This window comes from Tenebrio molitor, chromosome 1 (genome assembly GCF_963966145.1).
Source record: "Tenebrio molitor chromosome 1, icTenMoli1.1, whole genome shotgun sequence".
NCBI classification, from domain to species: Eukaryota; Metazoa; Arthropoda; class Insecta; order Coleoptera; family Tenebrionidae; genus Tenebrio; species Tenebrio molitor.
The window spans coordinates 6,697,038-6,719,586 of NC_091046.1; the positions used below are offsets into that span (position 1 = coordinate 6,697,038).

Below are 22,549 nucleotides of genomic sequence, written 5' to 3' on the forward strand. Positions count from 1 at the left end.
GGAGATAATTATCTCATTATAGGTATGCTTTGACAATTGTCAAAGCATACCTATTTTTTTTTGTAATTTTTCATAAATCCTTTTAGACCAAAATTTCTCAACTTACATCGATATGCAAAAAAATAGTGTGTACAACACGTTATGAAAGTCTCTTTTTTTCAATTATTTGCTTGATTAACTCGGGCTACGCCATCATTAATCAATCTGCAAATTCGTGGAAAAAGTATGACTTTCATAACTAGTTATACAAATAACTATTTCACATATTTTAGAGCTGTTTCTACTTGTTTTGTTACCTATTTTCCACGATATTCCATTATTTTCCAGTGGAGTTATAAAATATTAGTAAACTGGTCAGTGTAAATATTCAATTTTATCCGTAAATTTTTGTTTTGCATAAAATCGTTATTAGTTATTACCTAACAACAACGCAAAAACTAACTGCATTATGAAATGACAACAGTACAATTTCGTACCTAATGTCAATTATTTCGAGTAAAGTAAAGTATTTCAATAGTATATTAAAAAAGAAAAACAGTTTTATAAGGGTTGATTTGACGCATGAGTCCCAGGTGTAGAAAAGGAGCCGTAGGCCAGTTTTCTATAAGACGAGTACGCCAGTACCCTTATAAAACGAGTTTTTAATTTTTTTATTAAAAATTAAATTAAATTTTTTGGAGTAAAATTTGTCATTTTCTCAAAAAAATTGTTATGTAAGGTACCAATTTTTTTCATTCATCGTTTATCCCAGAATAAGTTGTAAAATGAGTTTTATCATCGAAGATAAAGCATTAATTATTAATAATTAATTATGTAATTAATAATAGATTTTTCGAGAGGTAGGCAACCAATAAAACGACTTGTATAGCAAGTATACATGTGTATGATTACGCTAAGACAGGCACTTCGATAAAAGTAAAAGATGATGGAGCATTCTTGATTTGTTTTCTTGTCGATCATTCTGTATTGGACTAGATTGATTCAATAGTGCTTTAATTCGGGATTGGTTAAAAATTCAAATTTGACAGGTGAAAGAAATAACGATAACAATAATGGAAAGTGAATAATACTTAAAAAAAATGGCAAAAATGAATCATTAGGATTAAAATGTACCTGTACCTGTACAGAAGAAATCTAATATTTTCTAAAACGTGTGTTGGAAAAATTAGCTTAGTATCATTACCTACTATAATTATTATTTTTCCAATTTGTTGCTTCACATGATAATTTAGATTTCTAATACACTCCTTACTAATTTTCTTACACAATAATTTTTGGTAGGTATTCAAAATAATAATAATTATCGATTTAAGAAATTATATCAAAACATGAAGACAGATCAGATGATAATCACAAGAGACTTTTTAATGTTATTTCAGAATTTCGCTCATCCTTTACATATTGAAGCATCCCCAAATTAATTTACTTCTTTGCTTCCCTTATTCATCCAATTTACTAAGAAACACAACATTTATTAATGTCTCTTCAAAAATTGTCTCTATTTTCTTAGAAATTAGTAATATTTATTAAATGGATAGATAAATATTTAACTTCTATTAATATAGAAAAAACATTGTCACTAATGTACCTATCTAAAACCTTAAGGCCATACTAGGAATTTTCGAGACGATTCCCATTAAGGTAATAATTGGCAGTCCATGTATTACCAATTTCGCTAGAATCCTTTTGGTGTTAATTCGTACTGTTCCCTTGTTAATCCAATTCTAACATTTTCACTGAATAAGTATGTATCACATTTCCTGTTCAGTTTAAAATTTCACTTCCACCGATTTTACATTTATGTATTTTTAAAGCAACAAATTATTACTTTTCGACGTTATAACGTTACAGAAAGAACGCATTTAAAACATTGATTAGTAAAAGAATATTCATGCAGTAATAATGAACTAAAAATCTTTTGCCAATTAAATAGTTCCCAAACTTTTTTCTTAGCGAAGTATTTTCTAACATCTAGATCTGGCTGTACTACGATACCTATAAATAATCTTTGTTAGAGGAATTATTAATAAAAAATTATTGTATAATTAATCAACTTAAGTACATAACATCTTTGATTTACAATACAAAAATTTCCTATAACAATAGAGGAATTGCATTCTCTCATGGACTGTGACCTTGGAAATATCTTCGCGAAGGCGGAGCGATAAACCAGTGAAAAATCTGTAAATGAAAACTGAAAACGTCGACAACTTTACATGCAAATAGACGAGAGAGAGAGAGAGAGAACAAATGACAATGTTTTCCGGTCAGTTTGTAGCGCCTACTTGAAACCAATATTCGTCGTTTGCGCAGATATGATTTATATCCCATGAGAAAATTCAAGACCAATGTCTTGGGCTTTAACTAACCTTTCCAACCAGCTTATTACATACGAAATAAAAAAATTAAATTGAAAACTAGAGACACTGCCACAAGTTTATTAAAATTACTTATAATAATTTCTATTTACAAAATTAAAAATAAAGTACTCCAATTTGTTACTAAACTCCATCCAAAAATCAAAAAACCACCACCTGTTGCTTTAGGTTGGTAAAATTTAAAAAACCCTGGGAAGTTATTTTTTCATACTACGTTGGTAACTGTAAATTATGACATTTATTTGATTCAAAATAAAATTCAATCGCTTTGAATTTCGTTCAAATTGATTAATTATTGCTCAGCATGTTTCATGTATTAATTCTTATTATTTTTACTTAAACATGCCCAGAAAAACAAGACACTTAATAAACACTTAACCTCAAAATTACAATTCTCACCTAATTTTACACCAGATAGCGTTGCCGATAGTTGGTTTTTTGATTTTTGAATGAACTTTAGGCATTGTTAGTTTTTACTCGTTTTTGTTAGTTTCATAAACAATTATTTATTTGAAATAAATAATGAATCTTGTAAAACGAATTGATAAACAGAAATTATTACTATTAATACTACAACTGCTTACCCATAATCTCTCCAATGCAGGAATTATTTTCTAAAATTTGTCCGAGCTCACCAAAGCTTTTGTTGTGACGAGCACCTCTTTCCCGATTTAATGGAATGACAGGACAAATTTACGGAAACTAATTTAAATGCACATGGGAAATTAGGCAAGAAAATTGCAACACCAAGTAATTTCTAGCGAAGATAATGACATGCACCGAGAAAAATCCACTTTTAATCATTTAAAATATCAAAGGTTATCACGTAAAAAAACTCTTAATTCCTTTTTTTAAAGCTAAATAATTTATTGAGTTTTTGAAATTTCCCAAACATAAATTTATTTACTCGACAAAACAATACATAATAAAACAATGGCATCTTTCTTCGAGAGTTTTGTCATTATGGTAAAAAGACAAACTTCAGTTCAATATTGTTGCAAATTTGAAAAAACTAAAAATATATTTCTCCTTTATCCTCTTTTATTGCGCAAAATTTTGTGAAATTTATAATTCATGAAAACTGTCCAGAAGCGTTAGATCAATCCGTCGAGACTTGTCTCGATTTTATACGATCTGAAAATCTCAAACGTACAATATTTTTCCCAGCCTTACACCTCCGCAAAAGTAATTTTCAACTGAACGAGTCTCTATATCTCGTAAAACCCAAGATATCAAAAGCTAACACGTAATAATGGGAGTCCTCAATTTCGTCCGGATTTACATCAGATTATCTAATAAAAACAACGTATCATATTTTGAAGTTGCTGCGTCGAGCCATCGAGCAAGAACTGTCCCCTCGAGGACGATTTTAAGGCCAAATACTCTCTCAAGAGTGGTTTGGCAGGAGTAACACGGGCATATTGCCTTATTTTGGCGTCCTGGACTCACAAGCCCACCGTTTTCGCCGAAACATTATAAAATCAATATGGGGAGCAAGCGTGAAAGAAAATTATTCAAAAGAGTGGATTAAGCGATGAAGCTGCTCCGTAAAAATTGTAAAGGAATGATAAGGTGTCAAAACCGGAGTCCCTCGTCGTCCCCTATTATCCTTGTCAATTTATTGATTAAAGAAGCTCACGAGCTAGTTCGTCGTGTCGTCACCCTGGTAAATAACCTTTTTATAGTTGATAACCGGAGTGTAAGTAATAAAATTTCTCTCTGGATTTGACTAAGTTGAAAAAATTGTCACGCCCTCAGCCACCCAGACTCAAATTCAGTTTATACAGCCGTCCCGAAATAAATCACATTTACCAAACAAGATCTCGCTCCGAAATGAGTATTAATACGGCCTTGTCCCGTATCCATATTTCACGTTCAAAAATAGTGTGCGCCCCCGGAATGAATGCCGAATGGATTACATTTATTCCGGCATCAAATTAGCGACGCTCGGATTTGGAGTGTCGCTTAGCAGAGCGACAGTTTGCTAAAGAAACGCGAACGGATCGGGCACAAATGAAAAGGAAGATGTACAACCGGACATAATTGCCTTTTGTCTCTTTTAGACGGGGCTTTTTCGATGACAGCTCATCCTGGACCCGTATCCTGCGACTTAACTGCCATTGACGATCGTCAATCTGGTTTATTGTTCGATGTGAGGACAGATAATTTCTTTTATTCGGCTCGAGACGCTGAACTGAAGAAACGGTCTTGAGCATGACATTTAATAAAAAAGTTTCGTCAAAATATGGCTGATTTTGAAATTTTGGTTCATATACAGGTGTAAGGAAAGAGAATGAGTCTAACCGAAAATAGATATTTGTGTATCAAGGCCAAAAAGTACATTTTTTTTTGTCCGAGTCTGGGTTTTCTAGCCGAGGCGCCGCCGAGGCTTAACAGGCGAGGATAAAAGGCATCTTTTGGCAGCGGTGGACATTAAATTTTTTAGGCGGAACCGCACGAACTACAAAGCAAAAGACATCATTGGAAAAACTACAAATTTATTTCGTATCTACTTTTTTCAAATAGATAAATTTGTTAAAACATATTAACAATTTCTTAATAGTATTTTTATCAGCTTGCCAACAAAACGAGAAATTTATTATTTCCAATACAATTTATTCATCACTTTCGCTGTTGTATTAGACATTTCTTCATCACTTTCCTGTTGCTATCAATTATATGAACCTTCATTCTCTTATTATGCACCAAATGAGCACCAGAAATAAACGATAAAACACTTTTTCGGGCAAATAAAATACTTTGGTTAAATTTAACTGTCAAATATTCATTATTTTGTTTTCAGTCGATTTACTCGGTTTTGTCGGTTTCGTTGTTAACCTACTAAACAGACCAACACGGTTAGCGTCCGAAAAAGACTTACTTTTCGTCCTCTTGGGAGGACGTGAAACTACCATTTTTATTAAGGGCGCCCAAAAAATATCTTAATTCGATGTTGTCATGAATTCGATGTTGTCTTGGTCATCCTGGTCGGATAATGTTTTACAAATAAAAGGCAATACCGTTGGAAGTGTTATTAAAATAAAACGATTCAATACGACTCGTGAAACCGGAGCAGCACATTCAACGTGTCTGGTTAAATCTGCAGCTTGATCTCACTCGTAGAAGTCATTTCATAATTAAGCAACGTTGTCTATTGCAATTTTGTGTTAAGATGCAGTGTTGATGCATTTTTTAAATTATTTTCTATTTATAATTTTCCTACGAAAGGTGATGAATGAAAGCTCTGCGTGTCAAGAGCTTAATGAAAAATATCTTTGTCTTGAAACAAAATTGCATCTGTCACAAAAAACATTTTCAATTATGCTAACTATGTAACAGTCTTCAATATCCAATTGAATATGACTTAGCTTCAGTTTTTCGTTTTCGTGAAAATTCCTATTTCTGCATCAGCCTTCCCGCTCCACATTCAAGATCTTTTTATTTTAATCCCAGCCGTTCAAGACGAAATTACCCGTAGTAATTTTTCAAATCTCCTTCCCCTATTTAGGAGATAGAGTGGCGGAAGTGCGCTGTCATATTTCGAGTATCCGTTTCTATGATTGAAGCGGCGGAATTTGCGATGGGGATTGCGTTAGGAAGCATTCCCGCAACAGTAAATTTGTCCCAATCCTGCCCCCCATTTTTGCTCGTTTCGTGGAGGCACTGTTGGCGCCATTAGCAACGTAAAATAATATACACCGCCACATGCTAATTGAATGGTGAAATTTCAGGGGCGATATTTACCGAGGACCAGAGAGACAGCGCTACTGAATTAGCTTTCAAACATGCCGTCTACAAAATCAACAAGGATAAAACTCTGCTGCCGTACACATCCCTTGTGTATGATATCCAATACGTGCCCCGTGATGACAGCTTCCACGCCAGCAAGAAGGGTGAGTGGACCGCCATAACAAAGTGCTCGGTTAAGTGCCGCATTTGCAAGGCACATTTACACATTTTAGGGTGCTCCGAGGACACAATATGAATGTTTAAGTGGCCTTCGATAAGACACTGATTTTAAATCGGCCGCTCCAAATTAATTTACCCCCTGTGATTTTGTTTATTTGCCACTTGCAAACACTCCCTACAAAATAACGCTGATGATGACATTTTATGCAAAATGTTTGCCTCTCGTTGCAGTTACAATAATTGTAAAAACTAAAAAGCAAACAAACGGAGAGACAATACTTTGATAATAATTACTCCAAAAAAATTCAGTTGTGTTAATTAGACTAATTCTTAACATATGTAAATAGAAATCACTGAGTAAACACGATTAAAGACGATTAAAAAATAGATTTTTAATGTGAGATTCTAATTAGTAGTTATTTAGAAATAGGAAGTTTACTCGCACGAGCGCAGCAACTGTTGTAATCCCAAGCCCAAAAAAATTGTTGTGTACACAAGCTGCGTATGTGATTCTTTGCAATAGCATTGTCTCAAGATTAATTCGGACAAAAATAGTTTAAAAAAGACTATAGACGTCATTGCGTAACTCTCCAATGGACTAAAGACTTTCTGAAAGTAACAAAAAAGAACATATTTTACTGTCAGTGTGTGGTGTCGAGGCAAAGAATTGTCAAATGCTCAAACACAGGTGGTTCAAATGAAGAAAGTATTTTAAAATTTAATAATATTTGCAGTAACATATCAGGTGTTCATTTAAGTTTCTCAATTGAAGAGTCGATTGTGAACGCACCACTCCTCAGTCTGCAGAGTAAAAATACTATCGACGCAAAAAGTGAGGTTAGATTTAAACAGCTCATCCGTGATCCGTAATCCGTGGTGCGTTCACAATCGACTCTTCAACTTTGAGGAGAAATTTAAATGAACACCCGATATATCTGCATCCCAAACTTTGTTCACTTTGGGGTAGAGAACAAGGCCACGTTGTTTTGAACATGATGGAGCCATTGCTCACACTGTGTAAGAATGGTACTTTGCTTTTCGCAAATGAATAATTTTACAATTAATTTATAATTAAAGGACAATATTCTTGTTTAAATTAAATAAAGCCTTACTTTTGCATGATTTTTATTTTACAATTTTAAAAAATTACAAATTTGCAAGTCTTGTACTAAAAAGAATATTAAAAAAACTGCATCATCTGGACTACTAACGGACTCTAAAATTATTGTAATATAATAACAAATAAAGAAATATGTACAATTTTGGGGTTATAATAAAATAATAATAAACATTACATTAACAACTTTATGATAGTTGCAAAAAAAAACGGGAAATGAAAATTTTCCTAATGTAAATTTGGTTTTTTCAATTTGTTAATTTATTGTCTACTTGACAATTCTTGTCAAATAATTTTTAAAAATGTCATTGAATTTTGACCATAATTATATATACGTAATTTATACGTAATATCATAAAGTTGTCAAATTAAAAAAAAAGGTGCATCACAGCATTATTTTCTTTTTCTTGATTTAAAAACTTTTAAATAATTCAAACTCTGTTCTTGATGCCATCCATTGTAATTTCTCGTGTTACTACATTTTGCAAAAATTAAACTTAATTATGTTACAATTACTAATTTCAGTTTAGTGTATGTACAGTCGCGGACAAAAAAAAGTGGGACAATGTTTTTTCGCTAATGTAAGTCTGTTTAATATGTATTTCTAAGGTTACTATTAAAATTTGTATTTATTTATTATAGTAAGCCCGGTTTACTCAACTCAATTTTAGCTAAATTTATTAATAGGACTTGTCCTACTTTTTTCTGTTCGCGACTGTATATCTAAAATCTCAAACACGCAAAAAAAATTTTAATTTTAAAATATACTTGGTAACCGTGAAAATGTGCTGTTGTTCATCTTTTCTTATTAATTTAATTTACCATATCAAATATCACAACAAACAAAGATAGAATTTCAGATGCAACTGTATCAACACGGATTTATAAGGGCAAAATCTACCGTCACAATCTTATATGATGTCCTACAATAAATTTCTTGTGTCTGGAAGGATCGGTTTCAAAGTGATGTCATATATAAAAATCTCAAAGGATTCTAGCACACACACGACATGTTATTATTAAGAAATTTGGATTTTTTAATTCTTTTATAAATCCGGCACAACTATTGAAGAGTTCGATTATCAAGACTTGAAAATAAAAAAAAACTAATACATAGATTCTTATTGAGTATATTTTATACAAAATTTAAATAAAATTTGCCCTTCTGTGGAATTTTCAAAGATTAAATTTAATAAGATGCAGAATATTAATCACCTTGTAAATAGTACAATGTAAATGAATATAATGTAATCTATGAGTAGATAGATGTAATCCACTTACGAAGTTATCTAATAATAAAATATTTAAAATTCTGTATATTGTAGTACGAAAACAACTTGTTGCAATACAACTGAAAATAATAATCATGATAAAAAATCATTTTTTTCGATTGGCATTTCGGTTTCAAAAACGTCATTTTAACGCACTAGTGTAGAAACAACGTTTTCTTTCGCACTACTAGCAAAAAAATTTAAAGATAAATAATCAAATCAAAAGATGGGTTGATTACGAATTCAGAATCTGACATACTTGACATTTTATAGAATTAATTATCAATAAAGAAAATATCAAAATAGTCAAATATTTTTTAGTATCTGAACGTTCGTAGAGAGCAAATCTTTTATGGCAGTTGCGCGCACAGAGAATTCAAAGCACACAGTATCATAAATAATTATACTCTCATTGCTATTCGTAACAAATATAGGTATCGTAATGATAGGTTCATGTTTATGCATCAAAATTACGGAACTAATAAGAGTAGGTAATATTCTTCTAATAAAATGCTAATAGGCTTCTGAATTAGTTTCAAAATACGCATAGTGTCACTCTATTCTGTACTACACAACTCCAAACTTAATCGAATAATCTATGTAAATGACTAACCAATATCCCAACCAACATTAGCTGCACCTAACTCACACAACAAATGACCAGCTACAGGAAGGTTTACATTGTTTTTGATAATCTAAAAATATATATTATTATGTAAAATTTTGTAGAAACACGTACCTAATCGAAATACGAGTTTTACAAAACTTAATATTAAGACACGAGTCAGAATTGCAGCACGACTGCCGCTGGCAGGAGTGCCTGTAAATGACGAGTGCTCTTAAGTTTTATAAAACGAGTTTTTATGTTATTTTTGCTAATTTGCATATTAAAGTTTTTACAAATAAAATCAATTTTAGTAATTAGGGAATTTTGTAACAGTTGGTGACACTTTTATTTTAAGGTTGAGATTAAAGTAAAATGACAGGATAAATACGAAAAACAATATCGTCAGTTTAAAAAATGACATTTGAGATTTCGTTAAATGTATGTTTAATTCATCCTAACTAACAATAATTACACACTAGAGGCAGTTCAGGTTGTTATGTTAACACTGCTATGAACCCATTATTTCAAAATTATTTTAATATTAAATAATATCGTTCCAACAATTATTCAAATGTATATCATTTATTATCGTTATTTTTTACGTAAGATTTTCTCTACTTCTATCAAATAATACATTCATTATAAATGCACTAATTGTTAAGTAATGATATTTATTATTCACGCCCATGAGTAATAACTCATACTCCACAAGTATTTTTTGAATGTCTTAATTCGCGAGTCGCTTTTTATTAAAAAAAAAATAATAATAAATTTTGATAGTGAAAATTATGAAATTTGTAGATCGTAATATAAGTATTATTTTCTTCTCAAGTGTGATAGTTATTACTCCCTGTAGCGAATCTACGACATTACACACTTGTTGAGTATAATATACTTCAACCACGAATTTCCAGAAATTACATTAATCATTCAATTTCCTTTACTTAACTTGCACACATCTCTTTCCCAACAGTTACAAAGACATCTGCCACATGTTTCTGATGCAAATTTGAAGGATTCGATTGTAAGTTAGCTTTTAGTATAATTACCTCTTCCAGAGCACTCCATTTTCTTTCGACGCTATTTCACCCTCGCCCATTCCGGACTTGTGTTTTGGTTTCTTTGATGTCTCACATTTCATGTGTTAACCTGTCGGATCATCCGACCTCCTCACTATTATTTCCTTCTATCTTTTTGCAAGATAATGTCCTAGCGGCACATCTTTCCCATGAAATTTTAGATCTTGTCTCGGCTGTTACAACATCCAATTCCCTCGACTCACTTATTAAACTTTGCGACAACTTCGCATATTATCCTTCTTTTATTAATTAAAGATATCCCTTCGGTAATTGCGCACCAGAATATTTTATCCCTTCTAGATACGCCTCAACTTCGGTCATGGCCGACCCATTTTTCGCTATCGGCACCAACATCACGAGGAACGAAATAAAATGTTCCCAAACTTTTGGTAAGCCCCATGACAAGTTGATCCCCACCAGAGATCAATATTTACCTTGGATAAGCGACCGACTGCTAATCCCTAAACAAACTCTGCGAACAACATGCATAATGATGAATTGTGTTTGTGCAGCTACAGTTTTTTCCTTTTAAAGAGAGCAGAATAGCGTTTTACTCTTGAGCAAACTTTATTACAAATGGGCAATCCATAAACGTCGGTTCATGAACAATTCAAAGCGCTTGTCGCCTTCGGAGTTAAATTCAAACATTTGTCAACCACGACCCGTTAATCCTATTTGCCAGTTTACAAAACTAACTTCGGTCTTAAAAACGCTCATGTTTTTCACTTTTAATGAAACTTGCCGGATCTGAGCGTTTACTTTGGAATGTTATCAACGGAGACGTAGGTCCGGCTACGCTTATTTATGGCAGGCAAAATGTTTGCGAAGATAAAATATTCCATAAGCACCCCGTGTTTTTGCCAAGTATGGTGATCTATAGTTTATAGAAATATGTTTATAAGATAATTTTTTATTGTAAATCTGGGGATTTACAGTCGATGTGTGGGAGAGAGCTGTAGGAGCTTTGTGGAGTGGAAACTGGAAAAAAATTTAGGCCTACACGAGACAGATAAGATCGACATCGGGTTAAATTGGAGTAAAAGAATTGGGAATTTTTTATGCGATTCGAGGAGGAACGCTTATGGAAATTACTCGTTTAAATCATCGTGACATTGCGACTTGACACATTCTAATAAAAAGCAATATAACACGTAATGGGGGTGATATTTCTTGAACTGTTTCGACAGGTTATTTTGCAATTTTCACGCTTATTCGAATTATCTGGGGAAATAGTAGAAAACTGTAAATAATAGGATTGTAACAACTTACAAGTAAAGACAGGACCGCACACATTTAGTTAAATTAAAATCAAGGAAACAGAAATGACGAGGCGAGCTTACTACACCCCAATGTCTGTGACACAGATTTACCGTTATTGTGCTGCTTTCTCACGTCATATTGTGATAAGACAAGGTGCAAAAGAATGCAGAAGCATTATACAGGGTGATTCTGAAATAAGTTTGGAAAAAAATGTGGAGTATCCTTCATACAAATTAATTCTGCGTAAATGGATTTTGGAGGTTAAATCAAAGGATGGAAATTACCCTATATTCTTGTATTTTCAACGCCTATGAATAGGGAAAATTTGTCCGAATTTATTCACTTCATTAGCAACAATTGTTACATCAACTCCGCAATAAAATCGTAGGTGCAAGCACACTGCTTTGTAAATGTTTCTATGGAAATGATCGAGAGGAGTTTGTGACTGACGGACATCTTTTACCTTTGATTATTATTGTTGCTAAACTACCAAAATAATCACCTTTAACTCAGCAGCGTACTAGCAATTTCGACCAAATTTTCAATCATTTCTATCTCGAAAACGAAAAAACGTTTATAAGAAAAATGTTTTGTCTATGACTTCTTCTCATTATCACCAATTACCGGTTTTTTTTCCAAACTTATTTCAGAATCACCCTGTATAAGTAGGTACAATGATGGATCCTCATAAAGCAGAGACACAATTTCCGTAGAGGACGTTGGAATCTTTCACGATCTACGTCATCGTGAAAATAAGCTTTTGAGGAACAGAAAGGCAGTACGGCACGCCAGATTTATCTAATTCGCCTTTAATGAAGTGACACGTGATTGCCTTATAATTAAGGTAAATGGCCGTGCGATCCTCCGGGTCGACCGCCTGTTAAAGACCCGATTGGATATTGAAGGGCGAAAACAAATTAGTAACGTGGGTAATTAAAATTTTCTGGTCAACGGGTTTTGTGTAATTAATAAGGGAGAGGGATCACATCGGGGCCGGAAATATCTCATACAACTTTGAAAACTAGGATCCTTGAGCGAAATAATAATTGCGAGCTTGTCATTAATATAATAAAAGGGAAAAATCCAATTAAACTTTCAAAGTGAGCTCTTTGAGCAAGAAAATAAAAAGTAATTCGAGTGCCCGTCCATTTTTACAATGTAATTACGTTGTAAACAGTAATATCTGGGGTGTATTTTTGGAGTGCAGTGTTTCTCGGAGGAAGGGCATCGGCATTTTTATGAAGTCGGGAATTACACGTGGGATAAGCGAATTTCGGGGACTCGAGAGTATGCAATTTATTTTTATGAAGAGAAAACTCCTCTCAAAGAATCTATTTTGATGGCCCAACTATAAAACTAAGGTAATGTTTCTGTTACGAAATGCGCTTTACGGCCCTCCTGTTTAGCACTTTTATCGAAAAGCACTAGTTGCACGCATTTTTTGATGACTTATTGCGATAAAACACAATTCCCATCGGCAACCCTTCCTCTCCGTTAAATACGCACTTCACCCTCGCGTCATTACCACTGACCAGAACAATATTTGAGTCGGTGTTGTAGAAGCGATATGTTTGTACAGCTCGTTACATATTTGTTCGAAACGTAATCTCTTTAGGTGGTGCGCAGTTAAGACCCTTAACGCTACCGATGTTATTACTGTAAAGAAGGGCGTGATAAAAGCAAATATTTGTGTAATAAATATACAACCGGGTCCAGACTTTCGGAGCAAGTAGCGAGAACAATTTAAAACCTTGACGAAATTTTTCCCCGAAGTGAAACCTTCCAGATGACACTTTCGGGGCCTTCGCGAACCGTATCAAAGCAAATTATTGAATGACAAAGTAGCGAAAGGAAAATTTTAAATAGGGTCGGATTCAACTTCAAACTAAACTTGAAACAATTATTTTTCTTTTGACTGTGTCGAGTTCCGAGACTGGGACTAAAAAGAAGACACACTTAGACTCGATAATAAACGTTGGTGTGTAATGACAACAAGAATTGATCGTGAGAGGCGAGTATGGAAAATAAATATTATGGAGGGAGGTTCGCCCCGAGCAAGAGAAGATTTTGTTCGTTTTGATCGAATCATTTATTACGAGGAAATCCGTTTTTAAATTGTTGCTTCGTTGTTTTGCTAAAGTGTTCGGGACAATAAGAATGTCTGGCAATTTGAAAAGGGGAATTAAAATTAGCCGACTGATTTTTATTGCGAAATCTTGCAATAAAAACAAATCTTTTGTTTGTATCCGTATTAAAAATATTTTCCTTGTATAAAGTACAAAGAAAATCAAAGTCAAAGCTGAACCTACAGTCGTACACAAAGTCTGTTTAAAGCACAGCGTGATCAACAATGACTGAGTCTGTTGGCAATGAAACAATTGAAAAGTACTGGTGTTTTTTGTCTCGTAATTGGCACTGACCGGATTTTTAACTTGAGACCACATTAAAAACATTTTTGGTTATGCCAGTTATGCTTATGCTATTACAAAAATGAACCTTTGATGGTAAATTTAAAATTAGCCAAATTTCATTGTTACCAACAGATTCAGTCATTCTTGATCACACCGTAGAATGTACTGTCGCGAGCAATAAATTTTGGTCGTCAATGTCATTTCAAAATTTGGTTAGGTTGTCACAAATTTAAAAATTCCCCTGCCTGATTATCCCCACGTAACAAAGTGTCAAAAAATTGAGAAAAAAATGACAATTAATGTCATACAATGATGATAGGTTATGATATTTACGACTGTTTTACAATGGAGCATTTTTGATTGCGTCAAAGAATGACCTTGACGATCAAAATTTATTGCTTGCGACTGTACAGTGGGGAGCACGGAATTTCGCACACCAATTTGTATGTCATTAAAAAAAACTATCTAGTCTAAGCCTTATTTTCATTATAATCAATCATGATATATGTGATCATGACTGATGTTTCACCTAAACTGGCACGAAACTGTCGCCAGTATCGCATTTTAATAAAATTATGCCAGTGAAATGACCAATGTGTGCGAAATTCCGTGCTCGCCACTGTACGTGTATGTATAATTAACACTAATCTAAGTAAATAAAATGCTCTATATTCTGTTTCAAAATCAAAAATCCATCACCTGTTGAATTATGTTGGCAGAAAAAAGAAATCTCTAGAATAAATTTAAACCCAACCTCCCGCCAAAATTTAACATTTTGACATATAAAAATCCCTCTAAAAACGAGGAATCTTTTAACCGCTAAATTAGAACGAGCGCTCATTAACTGCTTCGAAGAATTTAAAAAACACGATGAACTACGACCAAAACAACTGTAAACACTTTTCTTTCATAACCCCGCTTTTTTCTGACGCTTGCAAACACACTAAAAACAAAAGTTGGCGACGTTGTCGGTTATAACGGGTGACTATTAAAATTTTCACTTAGGGTTGGCTATGGATCATTCTTTGTTTTCCGTTGCACCTTAGACACTGACAAGTTTGACATTTCAAAGCTATGTTTCAATTGTACTGACTGACATTATTGTCGTTCGTTCTTGCGTGTGTCTAAAGTAACATAAAAAATTAAAACTCGTTCAAAGCCAACTCCAAGTGAAAATTTTAATAGTCACCCGTTATTTTCGAGGTAGAATGCAGTGTTGGTGGATTTTTGATTTTGAAACAGAATATACTTAGGTAAAAGTTTAGATAATTCTGAGTACGCAATTAAGGATAATTACTAAAATGAAGCATCAATTTAACGAGAAAGTCAAGTTGAATTTAGGGATTTTTGAAAGTTCCCATGGAAAAGTGCGTTGGTAGTTGTTAAAAAATATTCAGATATTACAATAATGTATGTCGCGAGCAAAAAATTTTGGTCGTCAATGTCACTTCAAAATTTGGTTAGACTGTCACAAATTAAAACATTTTCCCTGTCTGATTATGCCCATGTCACAAAGTGTCAAAAAAAATGAGAAAAAAATTAAAATTAGTGTCATACAACAGTGGAGCATTTTCCATTGCGTCAAAGTATGATTTTGACGACCAGTTTTTTTTGCTCGCGACAGTACTCACAAAGACCCCGCAAAGTCTTTCTATTTATTATTTTCCAGGTTAAATTCCTCATGATTCACATGCACCGAGACATAACCTCAAACGTGTCATCCTCACATCGCATCGTTTTCTAAAATTTTAATAACTTGCTTGGGAATTTCAAAATGTTCTAGACTGGCCACACACTTTTCAGTCAAATTAGGTCCGGTTTATGGTTAATTTTCAAAGGGGGAACGGTTAAATTTAAGAATCGGTGTGTACGGTTTATACAGGTCATTATAAATGATTGTCCCATCGCAGTTGGCGTTGAAAACCCACACACATTTGAGATGTGCCGCTAGCTTCGCAACGTTAGACAAACTAGTAGACAAATTTACACTCCCGCCAGCAGCGCTACCTATCGGCGATGCTAGTCTTACTCATGTTATAAAGCTTGCGGCACATTCAACTACGTCACCAACGCCTACTGCGATGAGACAATCATTTATAATGACCCCGTATGTGCGATCCTCGATTCATTTAATTTGTTATTAGAGTTGGCACTGGAACTGTCAACGCATGTCTAATTTTGAACTATCGCGACAAACGTCACATTTAATGACAATTGTAAAACAGAAAATGGCGAATTAGGGATTCGAGGGATTAAGAGAAAAATTACAATGGTAATGTTTATTTTATTAAACAACAGATGCCGAAAGTGTTCATCATTTTGTTCTAAGCACAAACGGGCCCTTCGTTTTACTCCACTGATAGCATTTTGTAAAATTAATTTATACACAAATAAGTGTATCGATTCAAAAAGACCTATGGCTTCAGTTCCAGCGCCAACTTTAATAATAACAAATTCAATGGATCGCTCGATATATTTACATTTCGCGATATAAAATTGCGAGATTTGGACAGCAAACTCGTTGCGTTTGTCAAAAAATGAACTTTATTGTTGTCGGAAGTCATGGCTATTATTATTTTATCCGTAGATTTTTAATATTTCACTATTACACGTAAAGTGCCTATGTACGGGGCGATCAAGAAGGACTGTTTAAGGCTCTCTATCAGTACCGAAAATGTATACGAGAAAACACCCATTTTTTACCGATAAATAACATCTTTAATCTTCAATTCTAAAGGGAGATCGATATTTATACAGGATGACAAAGTTGTTTTCTATGTCAGGACAGGTTAATTATTTTTAAATTTTGATCCGAACGCCTTAAAAAACACAATAATTGAAAAACTTTTCATACATTTTTCTCCAAACCTATTTCTTTGCCAATCTTCAGACTTACACCAAAATGACGAGCATCTTGCGAACTAGGTAGGTGTGTGTTTACTTTTTTAGTAAATGGAATGTAATTCTCTCTATTTAAAAATAATGAATCGATGCAACGTAACTTTTGCATCGAAAAATTCCTTTTCGAGGGGTGATTTATAAGCCCTCATAATTTATATTGCCCCCCTGGAAGCGGTCGGACTCGCCGCCTCGCTACTGCTTTAAATAGACACAGACCTAGGTACCAATTCTGTTTGCCGATTTTGTCTACAAATACTTCGACTGCGTCTTTAAAATTTAATTTCATACTGTCCGGTAGATGTTCGATTACATTATCAATAGAGCATTAAGCATTAAAAATTGGTAAAATAGGCAGGGAAAAAGGCATTAAAAATTCGAAGATAAACATTGACAATTAAATGTTGCTATAAGTATTATTGTTTCAGTGATTCACTGTACATTATAGAAAAAAAAACATCATTTACAACAATCAAATACATTTTCTCAAAATTCACTGATTTTTGACAGATCTTACAAAAAAACAACACGAAAGCATCACTTGAAAAAATAAGACTTCTAAAGTTCCGCACAAATTTATTTAATTTGTCGGTAACTTTCGACATTATGACAGAAACGATTCTTACTGTAAAAAATTTGAAAGTGAACGAATATCACAGAAAGAAAGTAATTTCCAGGTAAAACGAGATAAAAGCAGAAAGGGGCATTTAAGTTACATTGTGGATTATAGGAAAACTCGAGTCAGGTAATGTAGATACCGTAATGGGATGGGATTTTCTATGAACTGTAGGTAAAGTTAGTTCGTTGCTGCTATGTATTCCATGAAAAACAAAATTTATGTCAAAATTGGCAGTTATATAAGCCAAATGGGCTTTTTTTAGGAAATGATCAATTTGAGTCCGGTAGGTGAGTTACAACAGGGAAGCAATACTTATCCCTGTTTTATTTTTATAAATCAAATCTTACAGTGAAAAGTTAAAAAGTCAAAAAATATTCGGTCATTGTTGTAACCGGTGTTTGTAAATTTCTCTGATGGTTAAACTAGGTACTGATAAGACATGGAAAATTTCTCCGATGGTCAAATTAGCCCCTAATTAGGCATGGTAAATTTCTCCGCCGGATTATGGAAGCATCACGTCCGACCGATCGACTACCCCACATAATCGTAGAATATTATCCATTCATGATGAATGTGGATGAGGGGCGGCTGTGATTTATTTTTATCATCTTGGATAAACTGACACAATTTTGTTATTTTTTCTTGTCAGAAATATAACATGTTTGTTCCGACATTGAAATTTGAACAATGTTGTCTAATTTAATTTGATTAAAATTTTTTGTTTGTTTGTTAGAGTATATATTAAGGTACAGTCGCCAGCAATAAATTTTGTTCGTCAATGTCATTTCAAAATTTGGTTAGATTGTCACAAATTTAAAAAAAATCCCCGTCTGATTATACTCACGTCAATAAAGTGTCAAAAAATTGAGAAAAAAAATTCAATTATTAATGTATCACAATAGAGCATTTTCTATTGCGTCAAAGAATGACATTGATATTGATATTGCACGCAACTGTACTTGTCAGTGTACTGTACTACTGAAGAGTTAATCCTCTCAGGTACCGAACAGACCACCGGAGCAATTTGCCACTTTCCAGAAAGGCTAGAGTTAATCCTTCAGAGCAATTTACATGTTTGAGGGTTGAAATCGGAGGAATTTACGTCTGCCCGTTGTAACATAACATATTTAGCCGTGACAACCAAAAACAAGATAGTGGAACGTATTGATATGAAAATACAGGGTGTGTTTGAAATAAGTACATTAATTTTAACTGGTAATAGAACTCATCAAAAGGAACAACTTTTCTCTCTGCCATTTTGGCGAAAAACGTTGCGTAGTGGCTTAAAAAAATAGGAAAGATTTTCCTAAAACCGTTCATATCTCCAAAACTAAGCTACCTAAAAACGTGAAACAACCAGATTCTTACGAAGTGGATTTTTTGCTATACGGGTAGATTTCTTTGAATTTCGATTTCTGCGTTAAAACACGTTTTCTGGATGAAAATGGACGTTTTTTTCATATTAGCGCTGATCTCAATTAGCCATTGCAGTATTTAGTGGCGTAGGGCTATTTTAGTGAAAAATCTCTCCAATTTTTTTTTGGAATTAAACATCGTTTTTCGGCAAAATGGTAGATAGAAAAGTTGTTCCTTTTGACGAGTTCTATTACCAGTTAAAATTAATGTACTTATTTCTGTTACGCGTTGTACCTATGTAACCTGTGTTTCAACCTGTGTTTATTGGCGGAGTGTTTATTGGTGGAGTTCCAGTATCGACATACGATTTCGGATTCATGGATAGCTTGATTACAAATTAATTTGATCGCTCTTTATAAGATCACAAAATTCCAAATGTATAATTCTTCTGGGAAGTTTTCCTGATCTGCCGTGTCCAAATTACCTGCCACCTGGCTGTTTCGGCTAGCTAAAGGATCATTATTGGACGACACCGTTATTCATCCCCGTTTCAGGTCAATCTTGAATATAAATATGCTGTGTTTGTTTATACATATTTCTATTTATTTTGACTGCGTCCTAGTGACTAGAAGTTGAGTTATTATCCGAGTGCGTTTTAAAAATGGGTGTCCATGGCAAGAATAAGATTTCTACAAACGGTTACCGGAAAAGTATAAAACGTAGAATGAAGGCAATACGTAATAAGAGGTAAATATAATGAATATAATTTCTTTCTCAATTTTACTCTGTCTTACTTTTCGCAACTGTACGACACTTGCTATGTTATTTATTACAATTATGTTATTGTTACATGTTATTCTTATGCTTTTTTAGATCAAACAGTACTTTTCAATTGTTTCATTGCCAACAGACTCAGTCATTGTTGATCACGTTGTACAAAGACAAAAGCAAATAAGAATTAGTTAATTACTTTAATTTAAGCAGTAAAAAAACGTAACAGTGCTTTTGAAATCAACAATGCCGAAACGGACAACAAAACTAAAAAATTATAATCAAGGTTCGCGCAGGGCAAGCAACAATATCATATGCGTACACACCGTACTGTCACTATTTACAAAACATAATTACAGAGCCAAAAATAATGTATATTTATTTAATTATGAAAATAAACTGATTTATAATTTCAAAATTTTTATTTTCTTACTTATAAATTTAAATCATATTCTGGGGAATCCGACGGAAATTTCGTAAAGCGGCTCGGGATTTAGAAACAGGGCAGAGTAGCAGGTAGTCTCCTTTGGGCGAAGTGCTCCTCTTCACACTAGGAGGTAACAAATACTAATCCCCTCATTATTAGCACTGCATGGTAGTGCCTGTCGTAAAACGGTCAGCAGGTGTTGTATGGTTGGTTGTATAGTTACGAAATAGATATTTTCGTTGGGTGATGGGCACCCTTAAGTTGGTAATGCTGAATTTTATTTTTACATGGTACAACTGGAGTAACTTCCGGTTGTTGACGGCTTCACACTGACAGCCGCATCAGTGAAAAGTCAAATTTGACATTTCAAATTAAAATAAACATTCTGGTGAATCGTTCGAGAGAAGAGTTAATTTATGTTTAAAGCAAAATGAGAAGCACTTCGAGAATTTCCTTTAGTTATTTTTTAGATTATTATTCCGAATTCCAACTTTGATTTCTTTTTGCCGTTAATTGTTACTCTCATAACCTACCATTTTGTCGTTATTAATGCTATGTCAGATATCTGTCAAATAAACCCACAAAACATATCCGGTTTTAGTGTTGTAAATAGCCGAATAAAAAAATGTTCTTAATTGTATTGCCAACTTAAACAGTCTTTCTTGATCACCCGGTACTATTCCGGACACGGAATCTTGGCCAACATTTTTTTGACATTTCTAAAAAAAATGATGTAAACCAATCATTAGCGTCATTATTAAATGACAATTATTAAAAATCACTTTGAAGTTTTTATTCTGACATCAAAAAGCAAGGAAATGGCATTATCGAGTCAAAAGTTGGGTTATATTCAATAAAGGCCAGTTCACACATGTTTGTCAGTTAAATGTCAGTTATGGCCAAGATTCTGTGTCCGGAATAGTACCAAAATCCATTCTACACCCTGTATACTATTTTATATTAAAGAACCCACTTATTTATTTTTCTTTTTTTGGATAATACAGGGTGTTTCTGAAATAGGTGCATTAATTTAACTGGTAATAGAACTCGTCAAAAGAAACATCTTTTCTATCTACCATTTTGCCGAAAAACGATGTTTAATTCCAAAAAAAAAATTGGAGAGATTTTTCACTAAAATAGCCCTACGCCACTAAATACTGCAATGGCTAATTGAAATCAGCGCTAATATAAAAAAAAACATCCATTTTCATCCAGAAAACGTGTTTTAACGCCGAAATCGAAATTCAAATAAATCTACCCGTATAGCAAAAAATCCACTTCGTAAGAATCTGGTTGTTTCACGTTTTTAGGTAGCTTAGTTTTGGAGATATGAACGGTTTTAGGAAAATATTTCCTACTTTTTTAAGCCATTACGCAACGTTTTTCGCCAAAATGGCAGAGAGAAAAGTTGTTTCTTTTGATGAGTTCTATTACCAGTTAAAATTAATGCACCTATTTCAGAAACACCCTGTATTATGACATACTTTGAAGTAATTAATTCGTACATAAACAAAACTTGTTTCTTGTGCCTGCACTGCAGTTAAAATCTATTTTTAATAAATTAATAACTGAAATTGAATAAACCAGTCTATCGCACAGGTGTATTTTATGCGCAATGTATTCATCACTGTGAGCATTAATAAATATTGTTATTGTTACCCGCGGCCATTTAAACATTTTTGTTTATTTATTCTGCATACCATTAGCATATGATTCTAGCGATAAAGCTGAGAATAAATCGGAGTGCAACCAAAACATCCACCATTTTCGAGTGTCGACCAGTACATTCCTAAATAATTGAATTAATGACGGCACCGAGAGGTGAACAATCAACAGGTGCGGTTCTTTTAAGTGTGACACTATGCTGAAATAATTCTAAATGAATGGCACCTCCGTGGACATAAATTTCATTTCATGCCGACTCACAAATTTAATTTAACAAGTCTGACGTGGAAGAATAAATTAGCGCAGTTTTATCTCGTTACAAAACGCGAACCGCTGAAAGTGGATTTGTCGAGTGATTTTCTTTTTTTAAATATGATTTTTCCATTACAGCCTGTAATCAAGTTCAATACGGAGTTCATGCTGTTTTTGGTCCGTCAGATCCTCTGTTGGGCGCTCACATACACTCAATTTGTGATGCACTTGATATTCCTCATTTGGAAGCGCGCTTGGATCTCGACACCGACGTTCGAGAGTTCTCCATCAATCTGCATCCTGCTCAACATCTGCTCAATACTGCCTTTCAAGACGTAATGGCCTTCCTCAACTGGACCAAAGTTGCTATTATCTACGAAGAGGATTACGGTAATTGCACCGAACTGTTTAAACTTTAAGGCTCCCTTCACACTTCCAGACGCCCTTTCACACCGCTCTTACCTACCCACATTACACCTATTTTATATCCCGAAACGCCACATTAACGTAACGAGATAAATAAATCATT

At 33.7% G+C, this 22,549-nt stretch overlaps 1 protein-coding gene across 5 annotated transcripts in view; it reads left to right on the forward strand.

Annotated features, from left to right (window-relative positions):
* The window catches only part of LOC138128118 (glutamate receptor ionotropic, kainate 2-like), a 96,852-nt gene that overhangs the window by 30,250 nt on the left and 44,053 nt on the right, over positions 1-22,549 (forward strand). For all 5 annotated transcript variants that reach the window (XM_069044317.1, XM_069044316.1, XM_069044328.1 and 2 more), the window contains exons 3-4: positions 6,110-6,271; positions 22,159-22,410. In XM_069044317.1, the coding sequence (XP_068900418.1) occupies positions 6,110-6,271; positions 22,159-22,410 (414 nt within the window). The remainder of the gene's footprint in view (positions 1-6,109; positions 6,272-22,158; positions 22,411-22,549) is intronic.